General features: G+C 36.2%; 1 protein-coding gene across 1 annotated transcript; it reads left to right on the forward strand.

Moving 5' to 3' along the window:
* Nucleotides 1-1,048: 1,048 nt before the first annotated feature.
* Nucleotides 1,049-14,940, forward strand: phf8 (PHD finger protein 8). Its single transcript, XM_051096623.1, is given in 23 exon segments — nt 1,049-1,355; nt 2,281-2,655; nt 2,760-2,845; nt 3,498-3,618; nt 3,826-3,986; nt 4,809-4,950; nt 5,227-5,413; nt 5,548-5,710; nt 5,813-5,900; nt 6,157-6,263; nt 6,357-6,448; nt 7,282-7,365; nt 7,448-7,594; nt 7,596-7,751; nt 7,870-7,961; nt 8,057-8,223; nt 9,448-9,533; nt 9,615-9,733; nt 9,856-10,172; nt 10,267-10,362; nt 10,443-10,552; nt 11,323-11,698; nt 12,463-14,940. Coding segments are annotated over 22 exon segments (3,084 nt in total). The 5' UTR covers nt 1,049-1,355; nt 2,281-2,557; the 3' UTR covers nt 12,552-14,940.
* The last annotated feature ends 129 nt before the right edge of the window (nt 14,941-15,069 follow it).

The raw sequence follows: 15,069 nt of genomic DNA on the forward strand, positions 1-15,069 counted from the left end.
GCGTATTTAAACAGTACCAAATGCAAAAAAGTAAAATAATAATAATAAACACTAACAAAGTAAATAAACACTAAAAATAACACATTGTATAATTACAACTGTATAAAATTATATATATATATAAAAATACAAAAATAAATAAATAAGTAGGTCAGTTTTGATTATTCAAACACTCAAAACAAAATTTAAAATAACAACGATATAAAACAGGAACAAGCAATATAGATAGATAGATAGATAGATAGATAGATAGATAGATAGATAGATAGATAGATAGATAGATAGAACCGATGAAGAGTGGAGGTTTAGCAACACCCTTCATCGTTTAGCTGATGTCTCCATCTGCTGGACAACTGACTGTAGTGTCACGTCCGTCTTCCAGTCCTCGATGACCTCATATTTATGTTTATACAATGGTCTATACTTTGCTTATTTTAACTATTTTGTTTAAAATCTTCCACGCTGTAACTGCTGCTGTGTGCTTCACTGAAGACAGGACATAACACCACTTAAAAAACTTTTACCCAATATAGCACAATAATACACCATATATTTAAACACAGTAAACTATGGCAGTAACGTAGTGGATTTATACATTCAGATAAACAAACACTGGCATATGTACAGTTTCTACAATTGTGTAGACTGTTCATTTTTTTATTAAACGACAAATAGTTTGCTTTGTTGAGGTGTTAGAGAAGTTACATCTAACAACAGTAGTGACGTGCTTTGCATGGTGATAAACAAATAAGCAAAAAAAGTTATTTCAAAATAATTTGATGGTACTATTTTTATATAACAACCCAGTTTTTTTTTTTTTTTTTCATTTTGACTTTTTATAAACTATAGTTACATTGAGCTAACCATGGTAATGAGCTATTCATGGTGTTACATTTGGTTAATGTACATGAACTGTGCTTTGAAAGAAAGAAAGACAGAAAGAAAGTTTATAGTTAGTATAATGACTATTAAATAGTGTTGTGGAGTCTACAGGCTCCTCTGAAGTCTCTGCCGTCCGAAGAAAGACCGACATGCGAAGCAACTTTATTGTTCCCTCTCCCGCAGACAGTGGTCGCTGCACGGGCGGATTGGGATGGATTTATAGCACGGGAAATCGCTGCGTTATGAATTTCATAAAATCTTTGCTTTTCAGCTGTGGACTGTACTCATTCGAAATCTTGCCAGACTTGTTTACTCACTCTCCTCTGTTAAATACGTAAGAACGGAAGAAGTGCACGGTTTTTAGAAAACATCTTGTTGTTAGTAAAGCAGGCCGCTTAGGCCTCGGAATTTCCTAACATTTTGCCCGGCATGGTGCGCTCGGCCCACGGGACACTCGCGGCATTTTACACCCGGTAAGACCCGATACCACCATTCCAAACAGCGCGCGCTGCAACAAGTTCTTTTGTTTTGCTATGGGTCGTATGATCCCAACCTTCATATTTCATATTTTGCCTATATTTGAGTTTAGATGAGTGAGTTTGCTCAGTAACGTATCGTTGTTGTATTGTAAACACAAAGATTAGGCAAATGCACGTAGTTAGACGTTGACGAGCATGCTATGTTATTAGCAGCTAAGCTAGCTACTAGCTCTCATGGTTCAACAAACTGTTTTCTGCATTCACAGAGCAAGTTGCTGAATCAAAAACATTTCTTTTTGATTTAACAAATTCAGTGAACGCAATGAATTTAATTGTGCATTGCACATAATAGCTTTTGTACTTATTAGCATCGTCCAAGTGTAAGTCAGCTATGCAGGTCTACACTATGTGAATTATCTGTTAATACAACACGAGTAGTTAATGTTTATGTTATTACTTTATTTATATGATTATGAAATACTTTTAAGGGGTCGCTTTCATAAATGTGCAGTTTTTACAACTATAATGCATATATGTGTATAAAAGTGTTGTGACTCTAATCTCAAATAACGTTACCTATCTCTAACCTAAATGAATATCAAAACCAAATCGCACATTTTTGTTAACGTTTTGCACATTTTGATCATAAATTATATAATTACAACAGTTTTCATGCTTTTGCCTTTATTGTATTAAATCTTGTGCTAGAATGAATAGGAAACTTGCTTAGATTGAGTCTCTTGACCATAATAAAGGCAGCAGGTGCATTGATGTAAAGCTTTAGCTAACCAGCTGAAATATGAATCCACTTACTGATCCCTGATCAGACATAAAAACAAATTTTTCAGAGTTTATAGTTGTGTATAAGAATGATCATTCTTCATTTTTCTCAGCTAATTGTCCTCCACTCTGTCAACAGGTGTCGAACCATGGTATCACCCTAGTCGCCGGTTTGACTGCAGTGGTCGTAGTAGCGACGCCTTCTCATCTACAGTTGACTGAGAGCTGTTGTCACTGCCAGCGTACTTATACAACACTCTACTGTGAATACAGCAGTTTACAGCATTGCAAGCCACCACTCAGAAGTGAATCTGACTCTCCACCTAAGCAACTAAGTGAACTGTGGTGTCCAAACAGAAGGAATACCATATTAAAAGACTTTTTTTACATTGACATATTTGGCCAGAGACTTTAGAATGGCATCTGTTCCTGTTTACTGCCTGTGCCGTCTCCCTTACGATGTCACCCGGTTCATGATTGAGTGTGATGTTTGTCAGGACTGGTTTCATGGCAGGTGAGGTTGAATTTGTAAATTACAATCTAAAGCCTAATTTAAATCACCTTTTGATATATATGATGTTATTTGTTTGTAATTGTAATGTTTTTTTTCTTGTGTAGTTGTGTTGGTGTGGAAGAGGACAAAGCGGCAGATATTGACCTGTATCACTGTCCTAACTGTCAGGTGACACATGGACCCTCTGTCAGTAAGTCCCACAAATACTGTATATTCTGTAAAGATTGGCAATAGTTATATTAACCAGCATTCTGTTGACTTGTAAATGAAATGCATTATTTAAAAAAAAAAAAATTGTGTGGATGCAGTTTTATTTTGCTATCCTTGTGATATTATTCTGGCGCTTATTAATTTATTATTTTTTAAATGCATTTAGTTTTTGTTTTAATTTTCAAGTTTTTGTATTTTTTTAGTCATTAATCATTTTTAGTTTTTTTTTTTATATACATCTCTGTAGTTTTTATAATTTTTTTTTTTTTTTAGTATGTCCAATTAAATTAAACTAATAAAAAATGTTTTTGCTTTGGCAACTAGTTGAAATAAGATTTTTTTTTATTATTATTATTTTTATTTTAGTTAATGCTTATTTTGTTTCAAGTAACAAAATGTTTATTTATGGTATTAATTTTAGTTACTGTTTTAGTTAACTATAATAACTTGATATCAGACTAATAATTAATCAAGCGCAGCTAGTAATGAAAATAGACCATTTACAACCAGGATTTGGGACACGAACACAATGAAAATGCAATTTTAAACCATAAAGGAGCTCAGAACGTACTACTGAACCTATAAGCTTGTGCAAATTTAATGAGTGAAACTTTTATTTCCCTCTCTTTCAGTGCGCAAACGACGAGGGGCTGTTAAGCACTCTGATGCTGGAATGGGGAGAGACTCAGGACGACCTGTGAAGACGGGCAGTGCTCAGTTTGTCAGGGAGCTACGCAGCCGCACTTTTCCCAGGTATGGTCACAGGACGGTTATTTATTGCTAGGTCAAAATTACTTTCTTAACAGATTCGTTTAGCTCTTTTAGACTTTAAGCAATGATTCATACCACTGAGCTTAGTCTAGCAATCTGTGGTGTTAGTGGATTTTTAAAAGTAGTTTAAAAGATATGTATAATGAGTATGCTGGAAATGTATTTAACATTTATGTGTTTGTATTTAAGTGCTGATGAAGTCCTGCTGAAGCCGACCGGGGCCCAGCTCACGGTTGAGTTTCTAGAGGAGCGCTCCTTTAGCGTCCCAGTCCTGGTCCTCAGGAAAGATGGTTTGGGCATGAATTTGCCCCCGTCGTCTTTCTCTGTAACGGATGTAGAGCATTATATTGGTAAATAACTCTAATCACATCTGCATTGCCGTTCTATGCTACTTTTTTTGAGTAGTACATTATTGTTACTTCTACACACCATTTTCTATTTTAATATATTTTAAAATGTATTTTATTCCTGTGAACAAAGCTGAATTATCAGCATCATTACTTCAGTCTTCAGTATCATTTTAATATGCTGATATGCTGTTCAAAAAACATTTATTATTATTATTATTATTATTATCATCAATTAAAACAGTTCAGTACATTTTTTCAGGATTCTTTGATGAATAGAAAGATCCAAAGATCAGCATTTATCGGAAATAAAAAGCTTTTGTAACATTATATCATTCAAAAGCTTGGTGTCAGTATAATTTTTTTAAATGATTGAAATGAATACTTTTATTTAGCAAGAATGCTTTAAAATGCATATAATGGTTTCAGATAAATCTTTCTATTCATTAAAGAAACCTGAAAAAAATCTACTCACCTGTTTTCAACATAATAATAATATAAATGTTGTTTTAAACAGCAAATCAGAATATTAGAATGATTTCTAGAGGATCATGTGACTGGAGTAATGATGCTAAAAATTCAGCTACGAAATCACAGGAATAAATCACATTTTAAAATATATTCTAAAAGAAAACTGTTATTTTAAAAAGTAAACATTTCAGAATTTTACTGTTTTTGCTGTACTTTGGATCAAATAAATGCAGGCTTGGTGAGCAGAAAAGACTTCTGCTAAAAATCTTAATGTTCAAAAACTTTTGACTGGTAGTGTATGTTTGAGCAAAGTCATTTTAGATGGGAATGTAATGTTTTACTATTGCTTCAAAGGTGCTGACAAGGAAATTGATGTGATTGATGTCAACCGCCAAGCAGACCTGAAGATGAAACTGGGAGAATTTGTCGAGTACTACAACAGTCCAAACAGAGACAGAGTGCTCAATGTGATCAGCTTAGAGTTCTCAGACACCAGGTACTTTTTAGAAATGTGCAAATGTACAACCACAAATGTTGCAGTGGTTTAAAATCGTATTGTGATCTTTCTTACAATCAGCCACAAGCTAGAGTTCAGATTTTTTTTTTTTTTTTTTTTTTTGTTTGATAACCGGTTTTGTTTAAATGCATGTCACATTACAGAAGAACAGATCTGTCACTATTTCCATTACATCACAACTTCATAGGGTTTCAAAGATGAAACTTTTCTAAGATGATTAACCTTAACTCTTACATTCTTTGTCCCCTTTTGTAGGTTGTCAAATCTAGTGGAGACACCAAAGATTGTGAGGAAGCTGTCATGGGTGGAGAACCTCTGGCCTGAGGAGTCTGTCTTTGAGAGGCCTAATGTGCAGAAATACTGCCTGATGGGAGTGAAGGACAGTTACACAGACTTTCACATTGACTTTGGTGGAACCTCTGTGTGGTACCATGTTCTCCGGGTTAGTTTTCTATAATTCATATACAGTGGAAAATAGAGAAAGCAGGGATTGTCTATGCGTTTCATTACTTCAGAAAACATCATGCTTTGCCCTCCATCCGAAAGTGTTCTTATATATTTCTTTTTATATGTCAGGGTGAGAAGATCTTTTACCTCATTCGTCCCACTGCTGCTAACCTGTCACTTTTTGAGCGCTGGAGTTCATCCTCCAACCAGAATGAGCTGTTTTTTGGGGACCAGGTAGACATGTGCTACAAGTGTTCACTAAAGCAAGGAAACACCCTCTTCATCCCAACAGGTACTATCTCTGTTTCATGCTGGAGTAAGATGCACTGCGGTTCATTTAATTACAATTTGATTAATAATGGTGATTCTTTGTGCAATAATTGTCTGTTGTCAGGGTGGATTCATGCTGTTCTGACGCCTGTGGACTGTTTGGCATTTGGGGGAAATTTTCTACACAGCCTCAACATTGACATGCAGCTTCGGTGAGATGATGCTTCTGTTTGTCTCCTTACTCTGAGTCAGTGGTTCTTAACTCCACTGCTCTTCACATTTTATGTTTCTGAATCTGACACACTCCTTACTCCTAACAAGCTGATGATCTGAATCAGGTGTGTTAAATGAGGGAGACCTACAAAATGTGCAGTGCAGTGGGCTTCCAGGACTGGAGTTGAAAACAACTGCTCTAAGTAGTATTGCACTGGTCTTTTTCATTGGCTATTCCTTCCTTTTTTCCATCAGAGCATATGAAATAGAAAAGCGACTGAGCACAGCAGACTTGTTCACGTTTCCAAACTTTGAAACCGTGTGCTGGTATGTTGGAAAGCATCTGCTGGACACCTTCAGAGGTGAGGTTTCGTCTCATAAAGCAAATTGATGTTTTTACTGCTTATTTTTGTTGTTTCATGTACTTTAATTTTTGTTTTTCCAATCCACTTTAGGTTTAAGAGAGAATCGACGGCATCCTGCCACATACTTGGTCCATGGAGCCAAAGCTCTCAATAATGCTTTCCGCAGCTGGACACGGAAGGAAGTAAGTTTTATTATGTTGTAGGACTGTTGATTAATAGACTATATGTGACCCTGGACCACAAAACCAGTCTTAAGTAGAACGGGTATATTTGTAGCAATAGTCAAAAATACATTTTGTGGGTCAAAATGATTGATTTTTTCTTTTGTGCCAAAAATCATAAGGATATTAAGCAAAGGTAGTGGAATTTCCCACCATAAATGTATCAAAACTTAGTTTTTGCTTAGTAATATGCATTGCTAAGAACTTCATTTGGACAACTTTAAAGGTGATTTTCTCAATATTTAGATGTTTTTTTTTTTTTTTTTTTTTTGCACCCTCAGATTCACATTCACAAAACATTCGGTTTATTTTCATTTCCTTGAATCAGTTCAAACAGTTAGTTGATGCAAATTAGTTATTAGAGTTCTGAATCATCACTGTGTAAAATGTTCACTAAATACCTCAACTGAATATATGTTGGTAAGTATTGCTGATAATTGGATCATGTATACATAAAAACAATTAAATCTATTTTCTTGTGTTCATTAAGTAAAAAAAAAATAACTGGAAAAATAGATTTTATTGTATTTTGCTTGTAATATTTATACATTTATTACAGTGTAATTGTTTTGACTGAAATGTTTTGTACTAATATTTAAAAAACTTTTTTTTAAATGTTAGATTTATATTAAATTATGTCAAAAGGCTAAAAATCATAAAAGAATTTGAGCTATGTCATCTTTATTTACATGCTAAAGATTTCAAATATTTGTCCTGCCATTTTTTCCACCCATCATAAATTGTATCTCTATCTATCTATCTATCTATTTATCTATTTATCTATTTATTTCCAGTCCCTGGCTGAACATGAGATACCGGAGACTATAAAGACCCAGCAGCTAGTGAAGGATCTTGCTAAGGAAATACGTCTGGTTGAGGTGAGAGTAGCTCTGGCTTACATTTTCAAGAAAAAACCTATCGATTTTAGTCTTGCATCTGATTTGTGTGTCTCTTTTGCAGGATATCTTCCAGCAGAACATCGGCAGGAGTGGGACACCATTTGGTGGCTCTCAGGGTCTTCCCTCTCCTCACCCCAAAGCTCCATTAAACACATCCCTCGCTTTTGGCCAGCACCCTGGTAAAAAGAGAGGCCCCAAGCCGAAGGATGGATTTGGAGGGGGGTGTAGGCCCTCCAGGAGCTAAGAAAAAGAGCCAGAAAGGCAAAGAGATCAAAACAGAAGCTGGAGAGCTGGACCTGCTGGAAATTCATACTAAACACACACTCAAGAAGTTCCAGCCAGGGTGCAAAGTAAAAAAGAGCAAGGTAGAAATTTGATTGATTGTTATTGTATATTCTGATATGTTTCTACATTTTACTTCAAGTAAATGTATGTTTTAAAAATGTGTATCATCGTTGTAAAGAACATAATTTGGCTTTTCAGCTTGAGCTGCCTGATGACTGTCTAGATGATTTTGAAGAAAAGATCAACAAGAGCAAGCTTAAGCTTGTGCTGACTAATGGAAAAATACAAGGGTAAAACAGTTATTTTCACCCATTTCCCTGACAAGACATTTCTCTATGTTATGTGATGACACTTATTTTTAATATATCCTCTTCTTCTCTTTTAGGAAGAAGGGTCGTGCTGGGAGTGCAAATGGAGCAGGGAGTTCACTTCAACAGTTCCAGCCCCACATGGCTACTTTGTCTGACTTTGATTCAGAAGACGAACTTCAGATCGATGAAACCCCTCCACCTCGCCGTAGACCGTCTCTACCTAGCAAGAAGAAATTAGCTGGTAAAAGATTTCTTCCATTTATTGATAATTCTTGCATGGTTTCTATACTGTGGCATGCGAAAGTTTGGGAACCCCTTGCAGAATCTGTGAACATGTGAATAATTTTAACAAAATAGGAGAGATCATATAAAATGCATGTTATTTTTTATTAAGTACTGTCCTGAGTAAGATATTTTACATAAAAGATGTTTACATATAGTTCACAAGACAAAATAACTGAAATTATTAAAATAACCCCCTTTAAAAGTTGTTTCTTAATATTGTGTGTGTTTACCTTGATGATGTTAAATTATTATTATTATTTTTTTTGTTTTGTTATGGTTGTTCATGAGTTTTGTTTGTTCTGAACAGTTAAACTGAGCAGTGTTCTTCAGAAAAATCCTCCAGGTCCTGCAGATTCTCAAGTTTTCCAGCATCTTTTGCATATTTGAACCCTTTCAAGCAGTGACTATGATTTTTGAGATCCATCTTTTCACACAGAGAACAATTGAGGGACTTAAACACAACTATTAAAAAAGGTTCAAACGCTCACTGATGCTCAAGAAGAAAACACGATGCATTAAGAGCTGGGGGGTGAAAACTTTTGAAAAGGATGAAGATTTTTTTTTTCCATTTAGTACTGCCCTTCAGAAGCAACAGAAGATACTCTCTGCTCTCAATGCATCATGTTTCCTTCTGGAGCATCAGTGAATGTTTGAACCCTTTTTAATAGTTGTGTTTGAGTCCCTAAATTGTTCTCTGTGTGAAAAGATGGATCTAAAAATCATATAGTCACTGCTGGAAAGGGTCCAAATATGCAAAAGATGCTGGAAAACTGAAGAATCTGCAGGACATGGAGGATTTTTCTGAAGAAGAGTTCTCAGTTTAACTGTTCAGAACAAACAAGGGACTCATGAACAACCATCACAAAACAAGAAAACAGTTGAAGATCAACCAGGTTACCACACACAGTATTAAGAACCAAGGGTTCCCAAACTTTTGAAGGGGGTTATTTTAATAATTTCAGCTATTTTTTTTTGTCTTGTGGACAGTATGTAAACATCTTTTATGTAAAATATCTTACTCAGGACTTTCGCATGCCACTGTATGTTTATCCATCATTTACACACCCTTATATCATGCCAAACCTGTTAGACTAACTTTTAAAATTTAATAACATCTTACAACAATAACAACATTAACATCTTGGTACAAACTAATACGTTGCTTAATTGTCTCATTAAGGTCTACCAAGGAAACTACCTCGGGCCAAACCGTGCAGTGACCCCCACAGAATCCGTGAGCCAGGAGAAGTGGACTTTGATATTGAGGTATGCAAGTCTCTATTAGACAGCTTTAGATTCGTCTCTAGATGTCTGGTCTTTACAGTTATATATCTTTTTGTTAAATAGGAGGATTACACCACAGATGAAGAGATGATCACAGTGCAGGGTGTGAAAGGTGGAGCAGGTGGGATTTTAGACTTGCTCAAGGCAAGCAAACAGGTGGCGGGTCTCGATTCGGCACTGAGGTACTTCACACTAACTTATTTCATATTCACGCTGATCATTATTAGCCTTTTATCTTGTAGTAAAATATATTATGAAATTGCTGTTATACTCAATTCTATTGATTTTTCCCTTTATCATCAAGTGAGGAAGCACCAGCCTCCCCCAGCACTCGTGATGCTATCCAGGGGATGCTCTCGATGGCCAACCCTCCATCTTCTTCATCATCTTCCTCCTCCTCCTCTCCTCTATCCATCTCTGGAGGAGGTGAGATGCTGGGGCTTATGAAGGAGAAAGGAGGGAGAGCTGGGTGGATAAGTGGAGTCAAGAAGAGTGAGAAGAAAACCACATTTCAGAGGCCAGGAAAACGGCCTATCAAACGTCCAGCACGGCATCTCAGTGATGAAGAAAGCTTGGATGAACAGGAGACCTTGGGTACCTGTTTTAAAGACTCTGATTATGGTGAGTTCACTGGTTCAGTAACATTTTAGGGTTGCAGACATGCTTAGCAGAGGAAATGATGTGTTTAAAGGAGAATTTTCACCTTTTTCTACAGTGTATCCATCACTAGAATCTGACGAGGAGGATCACATAAGCAAGTCCAAAATGAAGAGAAAGCGAAACTGGGATGATACACCCTGGAGTCCTAAAGGTAACTGCATTTATGAATTATGCTTTTGTAGCATTTTACTTCGAAACAGATCTAAACATCATTTCTTCGCATGTCCCCAGCCCGCGTGACCCCTACACTGCCCAAGCAGGAGCGACCGGTGAGAGAAGGTGCAAGGGTGGCTTCTGTAGAAACTGGGCTTGCAGCTGCTGCTGCCAAACTGGCTCAACAGGTGAGCTTCTGTAGATGTGGACCATTACATGCCATTACTTTGGGTGTGCACCTTTAAAGTATTAGTTGACTTCCAGAAAAAAATTTTCTATTTACTCACCCCCACATCATCCAAGATGTTCATGTCTTTCTTTCTTTCTTCAGTCGCAAAGAAATTAGGTTTTTGAGGAAAACATTTCAGGATTTTTCACCATATAGTGGTCTTCAATGGTGGCCAATGGGTTGAAGGTCCAAATTGCCATTTCAGTGCAGCTTCAAGGAGCTCTACACGATCCCAGGGTCTTATCTAGTGAAACAGTCGTTTGACTATCTTTGCACGTTCACTTTGTAAACACTGAGTCGGTACCTATGTCAAACATGCATGATTACGTAATGCATGAGGTTGAGCATTTGTGGTTAAAAAGTATATAAATTTGTATTTTTCTTGAAAAATGACAGATCGTTTAGCTAGGTAAGACCCTTATTCCTTGGCTGGGATCGTGTAGAGCTCTTTAAAGCTCCATTGAAACGGCAATTTGGACCTTCAAACCATTGGCCACCATTAAAGGCAAAGTAAAATCATATGGAGAAAAATCCTGGAACATTTTCCTCAAAAACCTTTTTTTTTAATCCAACTGAAGAAAGACATGAACATCTTGGATGATATGGGGGTGAGGAAATTATCAGGAAATTTTCATTCTGGAAATTAACTTCTCCTTTAATTACATTTTTGTCAGTAATTTGTTTGACAAAATTACCACTGAGCTAAACGTTGTGTTCCCTGAATATCAGGAACAGCAGAAAACCATAACCAAGAGAAAATACACCAAGAAGAAGGTCCCCCAAGAGAAAGTACATTCTGCAACTGCCCAACTCCAGCGCCAGCCGGACTCTGCACCCGTGTCTCCCCCTCTGCCCTCTGAGCCTCCTGTGGACTGCATAGTTGAGGAGAGGAGAGTAGAGGTGTACTCCGCCAGCCTGCTGGACCACGAGTACACAGCAGGACCAGGCCCATTCAGCCCAGGTGGCCCAAGAGGAAGTGGCGCAATGGCCCCTGGCGTGTTTCTGACTTCAAGACGCCCCTCACTCTCTCCCCAAAACAGCAGCAGCTACTCTGCTCCCTCACCCGGAGGGCTGGCTACTTCAACGTCAGCAGGACTGTGTCAAGGTAACTAGAATTACCATACGTCACCCTTTAACGTCTGCATAAAAAGTGAAGTTTTTTTTTTAGCATTTAGTATGAATATGTTAGCCTTAAGTTTATCTGTAAGCTAGTGTGCTCTAAAACAATGACAGAATTCGCATTTAGAAGGTATAAGCATTCAAAACTAGGTATCTTACTCCATTATGGATCAATGATTGTGATGACATCACCCTGCACTTCAGCTTCTCATCAAACTTTGTGAGCAATCAAATGCTCTCTACAATCCAATGCATCCCGCCCCTTATACTATAAATAGATGCTGAAGCTGCGTCTGAAATCGGTCACTTTTTCACAGAGTTAGTCATTTCTGTACGGTGAATGATACGTACTGCAATATATAGGGGATATGGAATTATTCAGATAGCATAAATATGCTTTCCATTGGGGCGAATGAAGTGTAGTTTTGCACTGTTTCACACAAACCGAAGCAGCGCGAAAACGTATCCGACTCATTTGAATTCTACACAGAATGTTATATTTTATAGAGAGATTTGGATGAGATTGTTGCTGTCATACTCTGTCAAATGCGGCTTTACCGAGCTCAACGGCTCTGGCCCAGGTTGTGATATAAACAAACGCTATTGGCTGTTTAAAAAAGGGTCTCATCTTGTTTCAATTGGAATTACATCAACACAGAATAACGCTGTGTGTTTTAAAGCACTTAAGTGCACCTTTACAGTTCAAGCGTTTGGATTCACACTGAAATTTTTCACTTTTCTTTTTCACAGGAAAACGTCCAAAAAAAGGACTTGCTACAGCTAAACAGAGACTGGGAAAGATTCTGAAAATACATCGAAATGGCAAGCTTCTCCTGTAGTTCGATAACATGGAGAGGAGGCTGCAGGGAACAACAGAGGCGGAAAAAACGAATAAGGATGAGGACCTGAGTGATTTTGATGTTAATTTATGTGACTGTTTTATGGTTAATGTTCTGCTTGCCTGATTTTACTTACTTCATCGGGACAGAGAGCGAAAAGAACGGTAACTTGCTGTGAGAACATTCAATTGAAATCCATGCGCATGGTGTTTTAGAATAGAAATTCTATTTGAAAGCAAATCGAGCTAAACAGACGGATACGTTAATGAAGTGCTGACTGTACTGCGAACAGTTTTTCCATCATTTTTCAGCTGCGTACATGTGCATTCCCCCTAAACCCTGTTTGTGTCATAGCTATTAATTTTTAGTTTTAACATTGTATATCTCTAGAGAAGAAAAAAAAAGCTGAATGCTGAGGAGCACTTGATGTTAGATCAAATTGCCTAAAGCCATTGCAAACAAAAAGACTACATTGTTCAGAAGATCTTCAACTGGATAAGATGAAAAATTGATTTCCCCAAAAATAGGATTGAGCTTGTTGTTTGTCCCATGGATTAGAAGAGATCCAATTCTTTGTTCATCACCTGATTCTCCTCCTTGAAGCCATGCATATTATTTGTTTACATGCTTCATTTAGTATCTGTTCATATCAGATTATGTTATACCATAGAAGGCAGTTTGATACACAATTGACCGTAATTGCTGTAGATGAAGTCCTGTAGTAATGTCTCTTTGCTTGTTAAAATGTTTTTACTGTAGTGTACTAACACATTTTTATCAACAAATGTATTTTAGATGTGTATATACTTTACGTTTGTCTTGTTTTGTTCGTTTTGTTTGTTTTCCACTTAGCATGGGCAGCGTAATGTCCTGCCACAACTTGGCCAGGGTTGTTTTTCCCATCTTTAGTACAGCTCCACGTTTAATTGTAGAGGTTGAGTTCAGTGGTGGGCACATTTTTAGTAATTGTAAAGAACACAGAAATTGACTTTAGAGCAGTTTGAGATCATATGGGTGATTCGGTAGGTTCAGTGTACATATTTGGTGTTTTATTATTTTGTATTAACTTGTTTGTTTAGAAAGAAAGAAATTGCATTGGAATCTTTCTTGACACACCTTGTACAAAAATACATGTTTTGGGTAACAGCATAAGAGTTGTTTAGTCAGTTTCATTTGTATAGGATAATTATGCTGTTATTTTTCATTGAAGCTTATGATATTAGCAATGTGATGAAGTTAATGTATTCTATTGCTATTTCAATGTTATTGTTCATTTTATTTTCCCCCCCACTTATCAATAATATTAATTTTAATGTCAATATACTTTAGTTTCGCTTTTTTATATATATATAATACTCCATTCTAGAAGAGTTAATGTAACATTTTCTTGTAATTTTATGTAATGGCAACAATATTTTTTTAGTCTTCTCCTTTGACCATGTCTATAATCAGCACCAAAAAATATGGATAAATCAGTGGGCCAGTGTAAATATTATTTTACAGGTTTTTTTTTTTCTTTCTTTTTCTTTTTTTCTAAAAATGTCACATCTTCACCATGCCGAACTGTCATCTTGCCATCCAAATGTAATTAGAAACTTGTTTTGAGGTTTGTAGAAATTTGTTTCGAATGTGAAGTAACAGAAGACAGTTGTTGGAATATTCTAGCAAAACTATTATTTTTAAACATTGTTTTCAGATGATTCTGACATTTAAAAGGATGTTTCTGTGATATTTTGAGTTTTTTGTGCATTTATTTGATTTGTCGTCTTCTTCACATCGTGTCGCTCATATTTTACTAAACATCTGTGCCTTCAGTAAAGTCCCAAACATAGCAACCTCTCTCGTACAGAAACTTTTGATACTAGATTTAGTTTAACGGCGACTCTTGTCTATTCAGGACTTCTGGAAATTGACAGTGGAAAAACAGGAATGATGTGAAGCAAGATGCGCAAGAAAAAAAAAGTGTTCAAAAACCTCAAAATATGTGAGGATTGACTTTTAAATATGTTCTTATTAAAACTTACATTTACTTAAGTTATTCTCTTCTTTATCACCTGAAGTTAATTGTGTGCATTTTAGGATTTATTTATCTTTTAACCATTTTCATGTCTGTTGAAGTTTATTTTGAACAGTTAATGTTGATCACACAGTTCCTCTCAGGGTTTATTTTGTATCTAATATCATTTTGATAGAATCGTTTAAAAAGAGCAACAGTAGTGTTAGGAGTTCACATTCAGGACCACCTAAAAAAACAAATCAAATTTGAACCCATTTAAGTAAGATTTATAATTGGACGTTGTCTTTTGCTATTGTCACCACTTTTGGTTTTTGAAACGGCTTGAGCTGATTTTTCCAAATGACCTCTATTAAAAGATATTTTTAAAAATTGTTTGCATTTTTGTCATTATAAGCCTATTTTCATCTGCAACTCTGTCACATTTACCCGCGAAAAAGCTTCTTTGTCTCTTTCAACTGTTCATAATTCTATTGTGCGCCAGACAATAATGAACCTGTGGAA

Source organism: Labeo rohita, chromosome 23 (genome assembly GCF_022985175.1).
Source record: "Labeo rohita strain BAU-BD-2019 chromosome 23, IGBB_LRoh.1.0, whole genome shotgun sequence".
NCBI classification, from domain to species: domain Eukaryota; kingdom Metazoa; phylum Chordata; class Actinopteri; order Cypriniformes; family Cyprinidae; genus Labeo; species Labeo rohita.